Below are 17549 nucleotides of genomic sequence, written 5' to 3' on the forward strand. Positions count from 1 at the left end.
ATATAGTACGTTTTTGCACAAAATCATCACTTCAGACAACTGAAACTTTATGATAATGTCCATGCAGCAAAGTTTGTTTAAATCCATGGTCATGTTTGCATCAGAAAATCTTTTTTGGGAATGGATTTCAGCAAAGAAGCGGAAATAACCCGTTGCCCATTGAAAACTGTGATTTATGTGTAGACAAAGGGGCTTGCAATTCTGCATCTGTTATGTATCTAATTGCAAAGAGATGTTCTATTAAACAAAAATACAATATAAATCACAGAAGGTGATGTCATGTTAAAAAATGTTCTTTTATTGTTTATTTCTTTGGCAGCTGCTGTCATGTTCAACTTCCCAGATCAAGCTACAGTCAAGAAAGTTGTTCATTGTTTGCCTCGTGTTGGAGTTGGCACAGGTTTTGGGCTACCTCAAACCAGGTATACAAGCATATTCTTCTAAATGTGCATTTATTTTTCATTATATTGTCATCACAGAGTAGAATTTCTGTAAGTGCACATTTTCTTTTTTTTTTGTGCTTTATAATCCAAATATATGTTTAGAGCAATGTGTTGATTCATTGCTCGCTTTATTGTAATGGCAAGAAATTAGGTTGTTACAGATCCATGCTCCTAGCATGTAGAAAATACATAACATATCAGAACACCTTACGTGATAATATACCCAAACCCAACATTGGAGTTTTTTTATTGCTTAAAAAAATGTATTCATTAAGATCTGCCATGCATTTATTTTGTAATTTACTGTATTCATGCCAAATACATAAATCAATGCTAAAATGGCACTGCCTTGTGTCAACTTGGCCTTGTTGAACTAATTGAACTAGTGCAGCTGTGAAACTGAGCAAACTGCCTTTCAGAAGTAAAGAAGAATGCGAATCATGTCATATGACAATATCCAGTTGCTGTCAACTATAATTTTTGTCAGGCTTCATTCTGTTTGTGTTGAATGTTTTCAGATGCCACGTGTGAGAGAGAGAGAAAAAAAAATCTATATTAAGTTTGTGCTGGGAAATTTAAACAGAATGATTAGAACTCTGGAAAGCTCTAATGATATTCTAGTAGTATTCCTTCATTGAGTTCATTTACGTTATGGCCATGAAATCACATTAGCTGGAAAATTACAACCTGTTGGGAATGAAGCATTGAGAAACCAGGTCCGATCACTGAGCTGAGCTCAGCTGTGATCTAGAGGATCCGGTGTTGGACTGGGGTGGACAAAGTTAAATATCACACAACACCAGGTTATAGTCCAACAGATTTATTTGGAAGTACTAGCTTTTGAAACACTGCTTCAGATTGAGCTGAGTTGACAACAGAAACTATAGCTTTAATTTAAAGAAACTGTTAATTATATTCAATTCATTCTTGCCTAAGGTAAATGCAGTTTTAATTTCTTTTACAGAAAGTAGTATTTCAACATGGCATGAATTAATCAGGTTTGAACTGAGTGAGAATATTGCTTAACTTGGATCGTCCTTATTCAAGCTGGAAATGTCATTGGCATGGAAATTTAACTACTGTACTACATTAATTTTGTATGTTCTACTCAGATCGAAACCAAATCAGAACAGGAAACCAATGGTTATAACATATAATTTGCATTTAAAGTATTTAAACTGATCGGTGGTTTAAAAAAAAGTAGCCTGCACATCTACTGTAATCCAAGGAGTTAAAAATACCACAAATATTTTTGTTTTTGATTTTCTTTTCTCTGATCTCCAGACGAATCACCCTTGCTAGCCCTCGGCAACTTTTCAAAGCATCCAATATGATGCAGCGTTGGCAGCGGAGGGAAATCTCCAACTTTGAGTACCTTATGTTCCTCAACACAATAGCTGGTAAAGAAATACTAAAATTTCTATATGAAATAATATTCTTTGTAAATGAAGTACTGTAAGTATGTGTTGTATAAATTATATCCTTGCAACCAAGAGGCAAAACTTTCATAATACAAAAGTTATTCACTTGGGTTGAGATGTTTTGAGACTGTTCAAATTGGCTCTGAAAAGAAACCCTGTACGTGTGCTGGTAAAAAGAAATAGTAAATTATTACATTTTGAAGGAAATATTTAAACCATAGGACCTTACAAATGACCAGTTAAATAAAACTGAGAATATATTTGTATTTTATTCTCCTTCATTATTTCACCAGATGCAAATTTTCAATTTGGCAAAATTAAAATGAGAAGCAAAGTAAGCACTGGAGTAGTTAGCAATCTCTTAAAATCACAGAATGATTATAGCAGAAAAGAAGCATGTCCTTGCTGGAACAATCAAGTGAGTCCCACTGGCTCCACCTCTATTCCTAGATTTCCATACTGTTCGCTTGCTTGAAAGTCATGACTGAATTTGCCTCCACCAAATTCTTATTCCATCCTGACCATTTGCTATTTAAAAAGTTTTTTCTTCATGTCACTATTAGTCCTTTTACCAATCTCCTTAAATTGCTATCCTGATTCCTGATCCTTCTGTCAATGGTAACTGTTTCTCTGTACCTATTCTGTCAAGTCCTTTCATGACTTTGAACACATCTATCAAATCTACCTTCAACCTTTGCTTCTCTAAGTAGAAGAGCCCCAGCTTCTCAAATTTATTCTCGTAAGTCAGTTCCCTAGTTGTTGAAACCATTATCGTAACGTTTTCTGGCACTTTCTCTAGAATCTTCACACCTTTCTAAAATGTGATTCTCAAAACTCCAGATGGGACTAAGCCAGTGCTTTGTAAAAGTTAAGTATTGCTTCCTTTTATATAGTGTGCCTTTATTTATAAAGTCCAGGAATTCGTACGGCTTCTTAAACTCCTTTCTCAACCTACTTTGCCTCAATAACAATTTGTGCGCAGATAGTCCAGGTGTCTCTCTTCCTGAATCCCTTCAGCATTGTATGCTTTACTTTATTATTGATTCTCTTCATTCTTCCTTCCAAAATGTGCTTTTCTTACAGATGTATAAACTGCAGATTATACTTGACTAATTAATTTTTTTCATGGCATAACACAAAGAGAAGTTAGATGGGGGGATGTTATTTACGTGGACTTTAAGAATTCATTTGACAAAGTACTACATGCAGTGCTGGTTAACAAAATTGTGATTCCTGGAATGCAAGGTGTGTCAACTTGAATACATATTGGTTTAAAGATAAAAGCATTGTGCTGTGCTAGGTCTTTATTTTTACGCTGTGGGATGGTGTACATTTGTTTTCCCTAGGATTAGCTTTAGACCGCTTTTTAAAATACATGCAAATGAGTTGGATATTAGAATACAGAGTAAAATTTCAACATTTGCTAATGCAAATAGTGAGGGTAACTGCAATCAACTATAGCGTGACAGATAACCCAGCAAAATGGGTGGATAAGTGGCAGATGGAATTTAATAAGAGAACGTGAGGTGATGCATTTTTTGGCAGGAATGGTAAAAAGAGATGAGATAGATGTAATGGCAGAGTTTAGAGAGTGAGAAGGAACAGGGAGATTGAGAGATGCATATGCATTGATCTTTGAAGCTGGCAGGACATGTTGAGAGAATGGGATCTGGGTCTTTATAAAAGACGCATTTATATATATATATTCACTTGTGAGGAATGGACATCACTGACTGGCCAGCATTGTTATTGTCTGTCCCTAGTTGCCTTTGAGAAGGTGGTGGTGAGCTGCCTCCTTGAACTGCTGCAGTTCGCATGCTGCAGGTTGACCCACGATGTTCTTTGGGAGGGAATTTCAGAATTTTTACCCAGCGACAATGAAGGTACAGTGATATATTTCCAAGTCAGAGGAGATACAGGTGATTGTGTTCCCATGTATCTGCTCCCCTTGCCTTCTAGATGAGTTGAAAGGAAGTTCTGTGAATTCCTGCCGTGCATCTTATAGATAGTCCACACTACAGCTACTGAGCATCAGTGGTAGAAAGAGTGGATGTTTGGGGATGTGGTGCCAATCAAGCCAGCTGTTTTGTCCTGGATGGAGTCAATCTTCTTGAGTGTTGTTGGAGCTGCACCAATCCAGGAAAGTGGAGATTATTCCATTAAATTCCTGACTTGTGCCTTGTAGATGGTGAGCAGACTTTGGGGAGTCAGGGGGTGAGTTACCTACCACGTTATTCCTAATCTCTGACCTGCTCTTGTAGCCATTGTCTTTATGCGATTAGTCAGTTTTGTTTCTGGTCAATAGTAATCCCAAGTCTATTGATATTGGGAGATTCAGTGATGGTAACATCATTGACTGTCAAGGGGTAGTAATTGGATTGTCTCTTATTGGAAATGGTCATTGTCTGGTATTTACGTGGCACGAATATTACTTGCTACTTGTCAGCCCAAGCCTGGATATTGCCTAAATCTTGTTGCATTTGATCATGGACTGCTTCAGTATCTAACTAAGCTAAACAGTATTGTGTCCTATAGATGAAGAAAAGAATGTGCAGGTGCTTGAGTATTTCTGTGCTGTTGATAACTCTGTGACTTCTTTACATTAAATTTAACCTGCCCTATTTGCCCATTCCACCATTTCTCTGCTGTCATGAAATCTATCACTACTTTCCTCATAGTTTTATGCTTCCAAGTTTAGTTTCTACACATTTTAAAATTGTGCACAGTACCCAAATCCAGCTTATTTATATTAATCAAGAAAAATAGAACCCCTATGGAAATTTAGTACGTATCTTTCCTCAGTCCAAGAGAAAGCATTCAATCCACTCTGCTTCTGCTTCTGCTTTTTATCCATGCTGTCACTCCTTTTTATTCAGTGTGCTTCAGTTTTGCTAGCAAATCACTATCTCACTGATTACAAGACTATGGACCTCAATTGATGTCCCTGAAGATATCAAATTGCTCCGTAGGTTTTCATATGTCCTCTCTGTTAGTTCATTCTCGCATTCACCACTCTGAGTAATCTGTGTCTCCTACATTAGGAGAATGAATACTGTTCAAAAGTACTTCAACTGTAATGAGCTTTGAGATCTTCATTGGGTCATGAGTGGCACCATATAAATAAAGGTCTTTCTTTATTTAACAATTAGCCATCTACACATCTGCTCTGATTCTTGATCTCATGGCAGTTTCAAACATAATGAGATTTATTTCATCTGTTCTTTTAAGAACCTTGACAATTCTGAAAACAAATAATTCCATACTTAAGATGCTCTAAGCTAGATATCCATTTGATTGCGCAATTGCCATTACTGGGTATGCCTGCTGTAGTTTGGTATGCAGAATTATACACAATTATCCACTTGTGGTCGTATCTGTGCCTCATATTCATGCTCTGTTCCTAGAGATTGTATTTTTTCTATTGCTTTCTCTATTGCCTTAGAATAATTTGTTCTTACAAATTTTGCATTAACAATTTAGCCTGTAACTTTTATCCGATAGAGAGAATATAAAATTCAATTTGCACTTTCATTTTTCAGTCATTTTAGGTTTGGAACAGTTTACCACCAATTTATCAATAGGCATATTCAAGCCTTTGTTTCATAACTCTAAGTTCAGCTGATGTCTGATTGGAAGTGTGTGAACCAACATAATGATCAGTAGAGAAAATAAGCTTTGTCAGCTTTTAACCATGCTCCTTGAGGAGAAAAATAAATGGATAAGAATTGACACTTTATCTCTTTCATACTGTTAGAGTGCACCTCCTTTCAGCTGATTCATGTAACAGTTTTCCCTTGACTACTACTCAAATCTTATTAAATATTAAAATAAACTTGAACTTTGATTGTAAGTGGCCTGTTTATATGCTATTCTTTGTGAGGATGTTGCTTAGAAATAGGAAGCTTTGAACTAAACTGAAGGGAAAAGATTCATTTTGGTTAAAAAAAATCCTTGGTAATGCGTTAATAGATGAGATTTAAAACATAGTAGCTTAGCGCATATTGTTGCATGAAATATTTTGAAATATTATCACAAATATGAACAGCCTGCTGTCTCACCTCAAATTAAAATTTGTCTGTTGCCTTGAGCAACTTGTTTGTTTCAAGATGTTGATTATCTTATTGAAGAGAAAAAGATATTGTTTGTCAATATACAGGTAATAGAAAACACATATGGGCCTCACTGACCTTGGCTGTGGTGAGAAAATTCATCAGAAGAGGGTTAGACCATTCAACTCCACAAGCTATTTAATTCAATCATCTCTGACCTATATCTCAATTCTATTTTCCCATCTTTGTTCCATATCTTTTGATTACCTTATCTAATAAAAACCTGTCAATTTGAGTCTTGAAAATTTCAATTGATCCAGCAACAAAGCCCTTTTGTGGGCTATAGTTAAAATTTTTCATTATCTTTTGAAAGCAATTGCTTCCTGATTTCACTCCAAATTAACATGGTAATAATTTTAAGATTATGGATTTCCTCACCAGAGGAAACAGTACGAGAGAGTCTTCACAACTGAGCTTTCCTTCTAGTGCAGTCATTCTGGAGAACAAATCCAGAATCCTTTTCTCAATGACCCGATTCTTTGTCTGACACACATTACTCAGATTGGAAAATTTCAAACGCAACTCCATTTTTTTTAAAGAAAAATGCAGACGAGAAGCTAGAAAATATGGACCAGTCAATCCAGTATATATGGTGAAGCTAATGGAATTTATTATTAAAAACAAAGTAATAAAACACTTCACCTAATTTTAGTTTATTCATAAGCACCTATAGAGATTGGTAGACGATAGGTCATATCTCTGGAACTTAATTTAAATTTTGAGTAAATAAATAAAGCTGTCGACCATAAGACATAGGAGAAGAAGTAGGCCATTCAGCCTATTGAATCTGCCCCACCATTCAATGAGATAATGTCTGATCGGATAGTTCTCTGCTCCACTTTTCTCCATAACCCTTGAACCCCTTACTGATTAAAATTGGTCTATTTCAGCCTTGAATATACTTAACAACCCAGCCTCAACAACTGTTTCCAGTAAATAATTCCACAGATTCACTAGCCTCTGAGAGAAGAAATTCTTCCTCACCACTGTCTTAAATATACAACCCTTTATTCTGAGATTATGCACTCTGGTCTAAACTTTGATAAAAGAGGAAACATCTTTCTTTTCTACCCTGTGAAGTCCCATAGGAGTCTCGAATGTTTCAGTAATGTCACCTGTCATTCTTCTGTATTCCAATGAGTACAGACCCAATCGATCCCACCACTCTCCATAAGACAGTGCCTCCATTCCTGCTATCAGCTGAATAAATCTTCTGTGGCTTCCTCCAATGCCAGTATATCTATTTTTAAATAAGGGGTCCAAAACTGTTCATGGTATTCCAGCTGTGGTCCGATTAATGTTTTGTATAGTTTTTGCAAAAGTTCCCTCCTTTTAGATTCGATTACCTACAGTGTGGAAACAGGCCATTCGGCCCAACAAGTCCACACCGACCCTCCAAAGAGTAACCCACCCACACCCATTTCCCTCTTATTGATGCATCTAACACTACGGGCAATTTAACATGGCTAATTCATCTGACCTGCACATCTTTGGGAGGAAACCGGAGCATCCAGAGGAAACTCACGCAGACAAGGGGCGAAATGTGCAAACTCCACACAGACAGTCGCCTGAGGCTGAATCGAACCTGGGATCCTGGTGCTGTGAGGCAGCAGTGCAAACGACTGAGCCACCGTGCCACCCCATTTTTATACTCCACTCCCATTGAAATAAAGGCCAGTACTCCATTTGCCTTCCTGATTACCTGCTGAACCTGGATGTGAGCTTTTTATGACTTATTGATGAGGATTCCCAAATCCCTCTGTCTTTCTCTACTTGAATAATATTCAGCTACTCTGTTCTTCCTGCAAAAGTGCATAACCTCAAACTTTCCCACATTGTGTGCCATCTGCCAAGCTTTTTGCCCGCGTACTTAAACTGTCCATATGTAGATTCGTTGTGTCATCCTCACCATTTGCCCTACCATCTCTATTTATGTCATCCACAACTTGACTGTAGTATGTTTACTTTCCTCATCCAAGTCATGAATATATATTATACACAATTATAGCCCCACCTCTGATCCTGTGGCATTCTTTTATTTACAAGTTTCTTTCTTCAAAATTCCCTCCCTATCCCAAGGCTCTGCTTTCTATTAGTCAGACTTTATTTATTATTCATACACACAATGAGGGCATCGCTGGCTGGGCCAGCATTTATGTGCGTCACTAATTACTCAGAGAGCAGTTAAGATTCAACTGTATTGTTGTAGGTCTGGAGTGACATTTAGGCCAGACTAAGGAAGGGTGGCAGATTCCTTCCCTAAAGGACATCAGTGAAACCAATGATTCAGTCTTCAACATTAAACATCAATCTGTCTCATCACTACCTCTCCTAACCACTCTGTTATCAATAAATTGTCAGACTGCTTGTTCCATGTCCAGCATAAGCGAAGAGGAAACTCTCTTCTGCTAACTTGAGAAGACTGAAGTCATGCGTTTGGTTCCTATTACAAAGTCCATGTCCTTGCAACTGACTCCACCCTTCTCCCTGGCAGCTATCTGAAACTGTGCATAACTTTGATTCCATACTTGACCCTGATATGAGGTTTTGCCCACATAGCTGTGCCATCACTGTTTACACCTCCCTAATGTCATCAGACACTGCCTCTGCCTCTGCCTCTGCCTCAGCGGGTTTGCTGCTAAAAATCCTTGAGACAATTATTCCAATCCAGTTTTCCCTTCTACCCTGTGTAAACTTGAGAATATCCAAAACTGTAATGTCCATGTCCTAATCTGCAACAAGTCCTGGTCACCCTTCATCTGTCCCTGTATCTGTGATCTCATCCAGCTCCAATAACCTATGAAATATCTGCACTTCTGAAATTCAGGTGTCTTGAACATAAACAATTTAAATCCCTCCACTGTTGTTCACTATGCCTAAATTGTGTAAATCCCTCCTTAAACCTTTCTGTCTGTCTTCCTGCTTATAAGACTTTTTCAAGTTTTTGGTTTCCTGTTCCTACATGAGGAACAATGAGGTCGCTCAATATCAAATTTATTTGATAAAGCTTTTGTAAACTACTTTGAAATCATTAAAGATGCTGTATAACTTAAGATTGTTGTTGGGCAAAACTATGGTTAATGGATTTCCATGTAGATGAATGTGAGCTTATTAAGTTTAGACCAAAGAATGAATTGATCCGAGCATTATTAGAATGGTGAAAGACTAGGAACACTGGAAATTCGAGAGAATTTGGTAATGTGTGGGCCTAGATAACTAGAATGTAATATCATAAGATATAAAAAAAATTGAAAGGTTAGTGGAATGTTAGTGTTTATAATTAGATTGGTGGAAGAGAAAGTTCTGTTGTTTTGTTACATAGCAATGGTTTGAATGTATCTGGACTACTCTGTGTAGTACTGGCCAAAGTATCTCACAACATGCTGGCCTTGGAAGCACAACAGCATAGAATTATCAGGGTATCATAGGGTCTCCAAAGTTTGGGTATGAAATGTGGTTGCATAAACTAGATTTATATTCCCTGGAATAAAAGAAGACAAGGGCTTGATTTGAAATCATTTATTTTACCACAAATAGCAAGGGCCCCAACACTGATCCCTGTGGGACCCCACTAGACACACATTTCCAGTTGGAAAAACACCCCTATTACCAATAGACCATAGGAGTAGGCCATTCGGCCATTCATTATGATCATGGCTGATCATCCACAATCAGTATCCTGTTCCTGCCTTATCTCCATAACCCTTAATTCCACTATCTTTAAGAGCTCTATCCATCTCTTTCTTGAAAGTATCCAGAGACTTGGCCTCCACTGCCTTCTGGGGCAGAGCATTCCATATATCCACTATTCTCTGGGTGAAGAAGTTTCTCCTCAACTCTGTTCTAAATGGCCTACCCTCTGCTTCTAACCTCTCGGCCAATTCTGGATCCCCTTTACCAAATTTGCTTGTATCCCATGGGCACTTATCTTTGCTATTAGTATCCCACATGAGACCTTATAAGAGCCTTGTGGATGTCCAAGTAGACTGCATCAGAAGCATTGCCCCAATTTGCATACCTTCAGAAAATTCAAGCAGGTTGGTCAGACCTGACCTCCCCTTTTTGTATTCTGTAGATCTCTGACTCTATGACACATACTGTCCTCAACTTTAACTGTTTAGAAGACAGGATGCAGAATATCACCAAGGCTCCTTAGACAGAACATTCCAACCCACAATTGCTCTAAAAGTGCTAGGACAACATATACATGAATATAACAGCACTTTCAAATTTCTATCTAAATCAGTCACCATCCTGACTTGGAGCTATATTGTCATTCCTTCAGTATTACAGACTAAGAATCTTGGAATACCCCACCTAGAGCATTTTGAGTGTATCTGCCCTGAATAGACTGCAGCAGTCCAAGAAGGAATCTAACCATCGTGCTTTCAAGGGTATTTAGGCATGGGCAATAAATACTGGCCCAGTGAACAAATGAATAAAAAATAAAAATTAAGACAGTTTCCATCAATTTGCTCATAAAACTCAGTTCTATCTCTTCAATACTATTCTTAACTCAATGACCAGCTCTGTTCCGTCATATGCCTATTGTAAAGCTGGAGGAACAACACCTCATTTTCCGCTTGGACACTTTACAGCCTTCTGGACTCAGTATTGAGTTTGACAGTTTGTAGAGCTTGTCTTCCATTTTTCTCATATCCCCCAGTCTCCCTGCAATGACAGGTTTGTGTCTCGCTGACTTTGTTTTCAGCAGAACTGACTCATTTTCTCATTTGCACAGTTAGCATTGACATTTATTTTGTATATATATCACTGCTCTACCACCATTATTACTGCCTTTGTGTTTTGCCCTGACACTGTCTCAATCTACTCTACTTGCTCCTACCCCACCGCTGGGTACTGCATTAAATCCACCATTCTCTCTAGAGGAGTCATACTGAACTGGAAACTTTAACTCTCTTTCTCTCTCCACAGATGCCATTGTTTTTATCTCATCTTCACCCTAGCTGACTCCCTCAAACTTAGTCATATGGCATGCATCCATTTGTATCCTGTTTTAACCTTGATGTGAAGTTCAAACATCAGATCATTTCCAACACTGTTTCCTCCTCTCCAGCTTTACTCACTGTTGAAAGTCTTATCGAAGCATTCCTACCTCTGGACCCAAACTCAATCCTGCAGTATGGCAGAGAACACCAGGAAATTAGGGAAGACTGATGAACTAAACTGTATTTATTTCAATGCGAGAGGCCTCACCGGTAAGGAAGAAGAACTCAGGGCATGGGAGTAGAATTACAGAAACATGACTGAAGGAGGAACAGGACTGGCAGCTCAATGTTCCGGGGTACAGATGCTAAATGAAGTACAGGAAGGGAGGCAAGAGAAATGGGGAAGTGACGTCTTTGATTAGGGAAAACATCACGGCAGGACTTAGAGAGAATATTCCTGGGGGATATCCAGTAGAAGCTATATGGGGAGAACTGAGAAATATGGAGGGGGTGATCACTTTGATGGGATTGTGCCATAGGCCCCCCAATATTCAATGGGAAATTGAGAAGCCAGTGGGTAGGGAGATTGCTGATAGTTGTAAGAACAATAGAGTAGTAACAGCAGGGAATTTTAACTTTCCAAACACAAGCTGGGTCTGCCATAGTGTTAAGGGCTTGGATGGGGATGAATTTGTTAAGCATATTTAGGAAACATTTCTCAATAAATATGTAGATTGCCTTTCTAGAGAATGAGCAAAACCTGACCTCCTCTTGAGAAGTATGATGTAGAGGTGCTGGTGTTGGACTGGATGGACAGTTAAAAATTGCACAACACCAGGTTATAGTCCAACAGGTTTATTGGGAAGTACAAGCTTTCAGAGTGCTGTTCCTTCCTCAAGTAGCTAGTAGAGTAGGATCATAGGACACAGATGTTATAGCAAGAGCTCATAGTGTCATACACTGATGCGATATACTGAACAAACCTAGATTGCTGTTAAGTCTTTCATCTTTTTAGAATGGGTTGCAGCTTTTGATTCATTAATATTGTAAGTCCCAGAATTTCTTTCAAGTCGCATTCCTGAGATAACTTAAGGTTTTATATTTAAAAAGTGACATCTCAGCTCGGACAATGTATTAAAGGTGTGAGGTTAGTCTATATGTATTCCAATTTTGAGTCCGACTGTCTCGGTTTCCAAAGTAGGAATTTATAAAATGTCACATGGATTACAAAAATATTGACTGCCTACAGATTGTCTGCTTTTTGAATAAGATGTATCTGCAAATACAATTCTGCAAATGCAAATTCACCCCATAGATTTATATGTGTGTGTGCATGCATGTGAGGGAGGGAGTGTGTGTGTGTGCGCGCACACTTGATAGTGTGTATGCATGAGTATGATGAAGTATATGCGTATGAGAGGGTAGTGTGTGTACCTGAGAGAGAGCATGTGTTTAAGAGGGGTCTGCATGAGTTTGAGAGTATGTAAGAGTATGTGTGTATGAATACTTGTGTGTAAGAGTGTACAGTGTAGTGGGGTCACCTGTAGTGTGACATGAACCCAAGGTCGCGGTTGAGGCCATCCTCATGGGTACCGAACTTGACTATCAACCTCTGCTCAGCCACTCTGCATTGTTGCGTATCCCAAAGTCTGCCTTGGAGAACGGTCACCCGAAGATTGAGACCAAACATCCCTGACTGCTGAAGTGTTCCCCAACTGGGAGGGAACATCTCTGTCCAACAATTGTTGCGCGATGTCCACTATCTGTTGTCATAGCGTCTGCATGGTCTCACCAATGTACCATGCCTCTGGGCGTCCTTGCCTGCAGTGTATCAGATTGACAACGTTGGCCGAGTCACATGATTACCTGCTGCATACATTGTGGGCGGTGTTCCCACGTGTAATGGTGGTATCCATGTCGACACTCTGACAAGTCTTGCTTGAAAGAAGTTCTGGGATTTACATATTAATGAATCGAAACCTGCAACCAATTCTAAAAGGTGAAAGACTTAACAGCAACCTAGGTTTGTTCAATATATCGCATCAGTGTATGACACTATGATCTTTTGCTATAAATTCTGTATCCTATGACCCTGCTCCACTAGCTACGTAACGAAGGAGCAGTGCTCTGAAAGCTTGTACTTCCAAATAAACTTGTTGCACTATAACCTGGTGTCATGTGATTTTTAACTTTGAGGAGTATGCAGGGCAGTGACTGAGGTGTTAGTGGGGGAGTACTTTGGGACTAGTGACCATATTCTGTTGGTTTTAACACAGTTATGGAAAAGGGAAAGTCACTCCACAAGTTAAAATTCTAAATTGGGGCAAGGTTTTATACAGGAATTTTCAAAATTTGATTTGGGGAGGCTATTCACAGGTAAATGGATATTTGGAAAGTGGAAGATTTTCAAAAGTGAAATAATGAGAGTTCAGGGTCAGCATATTCCTTTTAGCAAGAAAAATAAGGCTGGCAGGAATAGGGAACACTGAATGATTAGGGATGTTGAGGCTCTGGTCAAGAAAAAGGTATATGTAAGGTGTAGAGAGCTGGGATCATGTGAATCCATTGAGGAGTATAAGGGGTGTATGATTATACTTAAGAGGGAAATCAGATGGGCAAAAAGAGGACACGAAATAGTTTTGACAGGTAAGGTAAGGGACAATCCAACGAGATTCTACAAGTATTTTAAGGGCAACGAGTAACTGGTGAGAGAGTAAGACCCCCTAAAGATCAAGACCACCTATGTGTGGAACCACCGGAGATGGGTGAGATCTTAAATGAATATTTCTTGTCAGTATTTACCGTAGGGAAAGGCATGGAAGCTGAAGAACTCGGGGAAATAAATAGTGAAGTCTTGAAAAGATTTCCCATTACAGAAGAGGACATGTTGGTGGTCTTACAATGCATAAAAGTAGATGAATCCCTGGGACCTATTCAAGTGAACTCAGGACATTGTAGGAAGCTCGGGAAGAAATTGCAGGGCCCCTAGCGGAGATATTTGTATCATCTATAAACACAGGCAAAGTACTGGAAGACTGGAGTGTGGCTAATGTGTGGCCACTATTTAAGAAAGGAAAAGCCAATGAGCTACAGACTGGTGTGCCTAATGTTAGTGGTAGGTAAGCTGTTGGAAGGTTTTCTGAGAGATGGAATCTACATGCATTTGGAAAGGCAAGGATTGATTAGGGATAGTTAGCACAGCTTCATGAATGGGAAATCGTGTCTCACAAATGTAATTGATTTTGGTTTTTAAGAGGTGACCAAGATGATAAATGAAGGCAGAGCAGTAGATATTGTCTACATGGACTATGACATGGTTTTCGACAAAGTTCCACGTGATAGACTGGTTAGTAAGATTAGTTTATATGAGATCCAGGGAGAGCCAATTGATATAAAATTTGTTGGGTAGACGACATCGGGTGGTGACATAGGATTGTTGTTCAGACTGGATGCCTGTGGCCAGCCATGTGTCGTAAGAATTGGTACCGGGTCACTTGTCGTTTATCATTTATATAAACGATTTGGAGGGGAATATGGTAGGCATGGTTAGGAAGTTTGCAGATAACACCAAAATTTGTGCTAGAGTGGACATGAAAAAGGTTATCTAGGAGTGCAACAGGGTCTTAATCAACTCGGTCAGTGGGTTGAGGAATGGCAGATAAAGTTTAATGCAGTTAAATGTGAGGTGTTGCAATTTTGTACAACAAACTAGGGCAGGACTTTGGCAGTTAATGGTAGGGCCCTGGGGAGTGCAGTCGAACAGAGAAACCAATAGTGTGCATACATTGTTCCTTGGAAGTGATGTCATGGATACACCGGATGGTGAAGAAGGCACACTTTTTTGTTGGTCAATGGCAAAAAGTGTGGTGCTGAAAAAGCACAGCAGGTCAGGCAGCATCCAAGGAGCAGAAGAGTCTATGTTTCGGGCATAAACCCTTCATCAGGAATGTCTGAGATGGCGCTGGACCTGCTGCTCCTTTCCAACGCCATACGTTTCAACTGACTCTCCAGCATCTGCATCCTCACATTCTCTCCTTATTGGTCAGAGGGTTGAGTACAGAACGTCGTATTACAGCTGCACAAGGCATTAGTAAGGCCACATTTGGAGTACTGCATACAATTCTGGTCTCACTGCCATAGGAAGGAAGTTATTAAACTGGAAAGGGTGCAAAAAAGATTTACAAGGCTGATACTGAGACTGGAAGGTTTGAGTTATAAGGGGAGGTTGGATATATTTAAAAGACATTTGGACAGGTAGGCAGATAGGAAAGGTTTAGAAGGATATGGGCCAAAAAAAGGCAAACAGGACTATTATCAGTTTAGGAAACCTGCTCAGCATGGTTGGTTTGGGCTGAGGGCCTTTTCCCATGCTGTACGACTCAAGAAGAAGGGCTCATGCCCGAAACGTCGATTCTCCTGTTCCTTGGATGCTGCCTGACCTGCTGGGCTTTTCCAGCACCACATTTTCAGCTCTGATCTCTAGCATCTGCAGTCCTCACTTTCTCCTGTACGACTCAATACAGGTTGTTTACAAAGTATATGCAAAATGTATCCAAAACACTTGCTCATCCTGAGTTGACTAACAATTTTCCTGTGTTGATAAGTACAGTAGTGAATCCATTTGCTGTCTTTTTTCATCCACTAGCTGAGAATTGTTAAGAAAGCAGTAGTGATACCACTTCATCCTCTAAACCTGTTCCATCATTCAGTAAGATCAGGACTGGTCAAATTCTGCTCTCGTCCCTACTTTCCTGTCGCTGTCTATAAAGCTCGATTCGCTCGCCTATCAGATCTCTAACTGAGCCTTGAGTAACTTTAGAGAACTAGCCTCCAGTACATTCAGCTGATGCAAATTGCACGTTGAATATCATATGCTTTCTAACTAGCATTGTTTAAGGTATATGAGAGTGTTTTCATCTATTTAAAGTTGGTATCATGTTATTTTACTGCCTTGAAACAATACTGTCCAGATTTGTCTGCCTGTTGAATCAAATGTTTTTTTTGTCATTAAGGTCGGACTTACAATGATTTGAATCAGTATCCAGTTTTTCCTTGGGTGATAACTAATTATGAATCAGAAGAGTTGGACCTGACGCTGCCAAGCAACTTCAGAGATTTGTCCAAGGTATTTTATCTTAAATCTATTGCGTATTTTATTAATATATTAAAATCACGTAAGTGCACATACTTTCTGTCATTTGATTTCCTAATTTCAAAAACTTACCACAACCTTTTTGCCAATACTTTTCTTGTGTCATCCCATCTCCTCTTTAATGGTGTTACACATCTCTGTAAACTTGTCGTTCTGACCACGGAATCCAATTGATGTGTCAATGCTTTTGTTTGTTAAATTGCTGTTTGCTTTTAAGCCGAAGTTCACATTAGTGAGATAGCTGAAACTTAATTTTGCAAGTTCCATGTCTGATTCTTAAATATACTTGTTAATTTAGAAATTTCAGGACCTCCATGTGCATCAACTTCAACTTTTCTCCCTGACTGTATTCTCTTCAATCCCACCAAATTGCAGTGCTCAACCTTCTTTCAGTTGCCACCCTTTCTTGCTCCATTCTCACTGCCTCCTCTATCCTTCCTGCTCCCTTCCTCAACCTCAGTTTTTTATTCTCTTTTTGATGGTGGTAGTGATATTTGAATCATGCGTTAGCTGCAGAGGATTTTCTCTGCTAGTCAAACAGAATGCTAACACAACTTTATTTTTCAAATTCTGAGAACATTAAAAGAAAGGTAAACTCCAGAATTAAGTGCAGTTTAGGTCAAAATGGCAATATTTAAATCCAAATGTATGGTGAAAAAGGAGGAGCAAGTAGCCAAGTAACCCACAAATGCCAGGAAGTAACCATCTCGAACAAGAAAGAATCTAACATTACACTTGGACATTCAGTTTCATTGCTACCACGGTATTGCCAACCATTGACAGCCAAGGGGTTATCATTGACCAGAAGCTATACTTGTTCAGTTTTGTAAATATTGTAGTTACAAGAGTAGATCAGAGACTTGGAATTTTGCAGCAAGCAGCTCACCTGCTGTCTCCCAAGGCCTATCAACTATCTAAGAAGCACAGGTCAGAAGTGTGATGGTATATTCTATGCTTGCCTGGATGAATGTAGTTCTGACAACACACAGTAGCAAGCTAAAGGAAACAGCATCGCTTGCAAGTTCGTTTGACTTGTACCTATATCTCAATCCTTTACTGTTGCTGGGTCAAACTCCATTCCTAACAGCACTATCAGTGTACCTACATCAGATGGACTGCAGTGGTTCAAGAAGGCAGCTGAGCACTGCTTTCTCAAGGATAATCAGGAATGAGTACAAATGTTAGCCTTGTCAACAATGTTGTCATCCCCTTTTTTTAAATTGAAAGATTAACCCACCTAAGGCGCAAGTTCAAAGTGGCATTTTATCTAGATTCAGAATTTCTGTTGACAATTATATATCATTTTTGTGATGCTTTCTCTCCTCCACCTGATCTGTATATGTTGAGAGGAGAACAGTGAGGAAGAAATGTTCTTTGCAGTTTTATGTTCAATTGTCTACATTCTTCAATGTTGTATTTTTGTAACACAAATATTTATGCTATTAACATATTCTACAATATGTTTCTTTACCAGC

The 17549-nt window shown here is 39.0% G+C and overlaps 1 protein-coding gene across 1 annotated transcript in view; it reads left to right on the top strand.

Annotated features, from left to right (window-relative positions):
* The window catches only part of lrba (LPS-responsive vesicle trafficking, beach and anchor containing), an 897133-nt gene that overhangs the window by 598376 nt on the left and 281208 nt on the right, over nt 1–17549 (top strand). Inside the window, exons 41-43 of the mRNA XM_043699616.2 lie at nt 320–422; nt 1728–1843; nt 15935–16047. Coding sequence (XP_043555551.2) covers nt 320–422; nt 1728–1843; nt 15935–16047 — 332 coding nt within the window. The remainder of the gene's footprint in view (nt 1–319; nt 423–1727; nt 1844–15934; nt 16048–17549) is intronic.

Source organism: Chiloscyllium plagiosum, unplaced genomic scaffold, assembly GCF_037043375.1.
Source record: "Chiloscyllium plagiosum isolate Xiang-an unplaced genomic scaffold, Cpla_swu_hap1 HiC_scaffold_1, whole genome shotgun sequence".
Lineage (NCBI taxonomy): Eukaryota > Metazoa > Chordata > Chondrichthyes > Orectolobiformes > Hemiscylliidae > Chiloscyllium > Chiloscyllium plagiosum.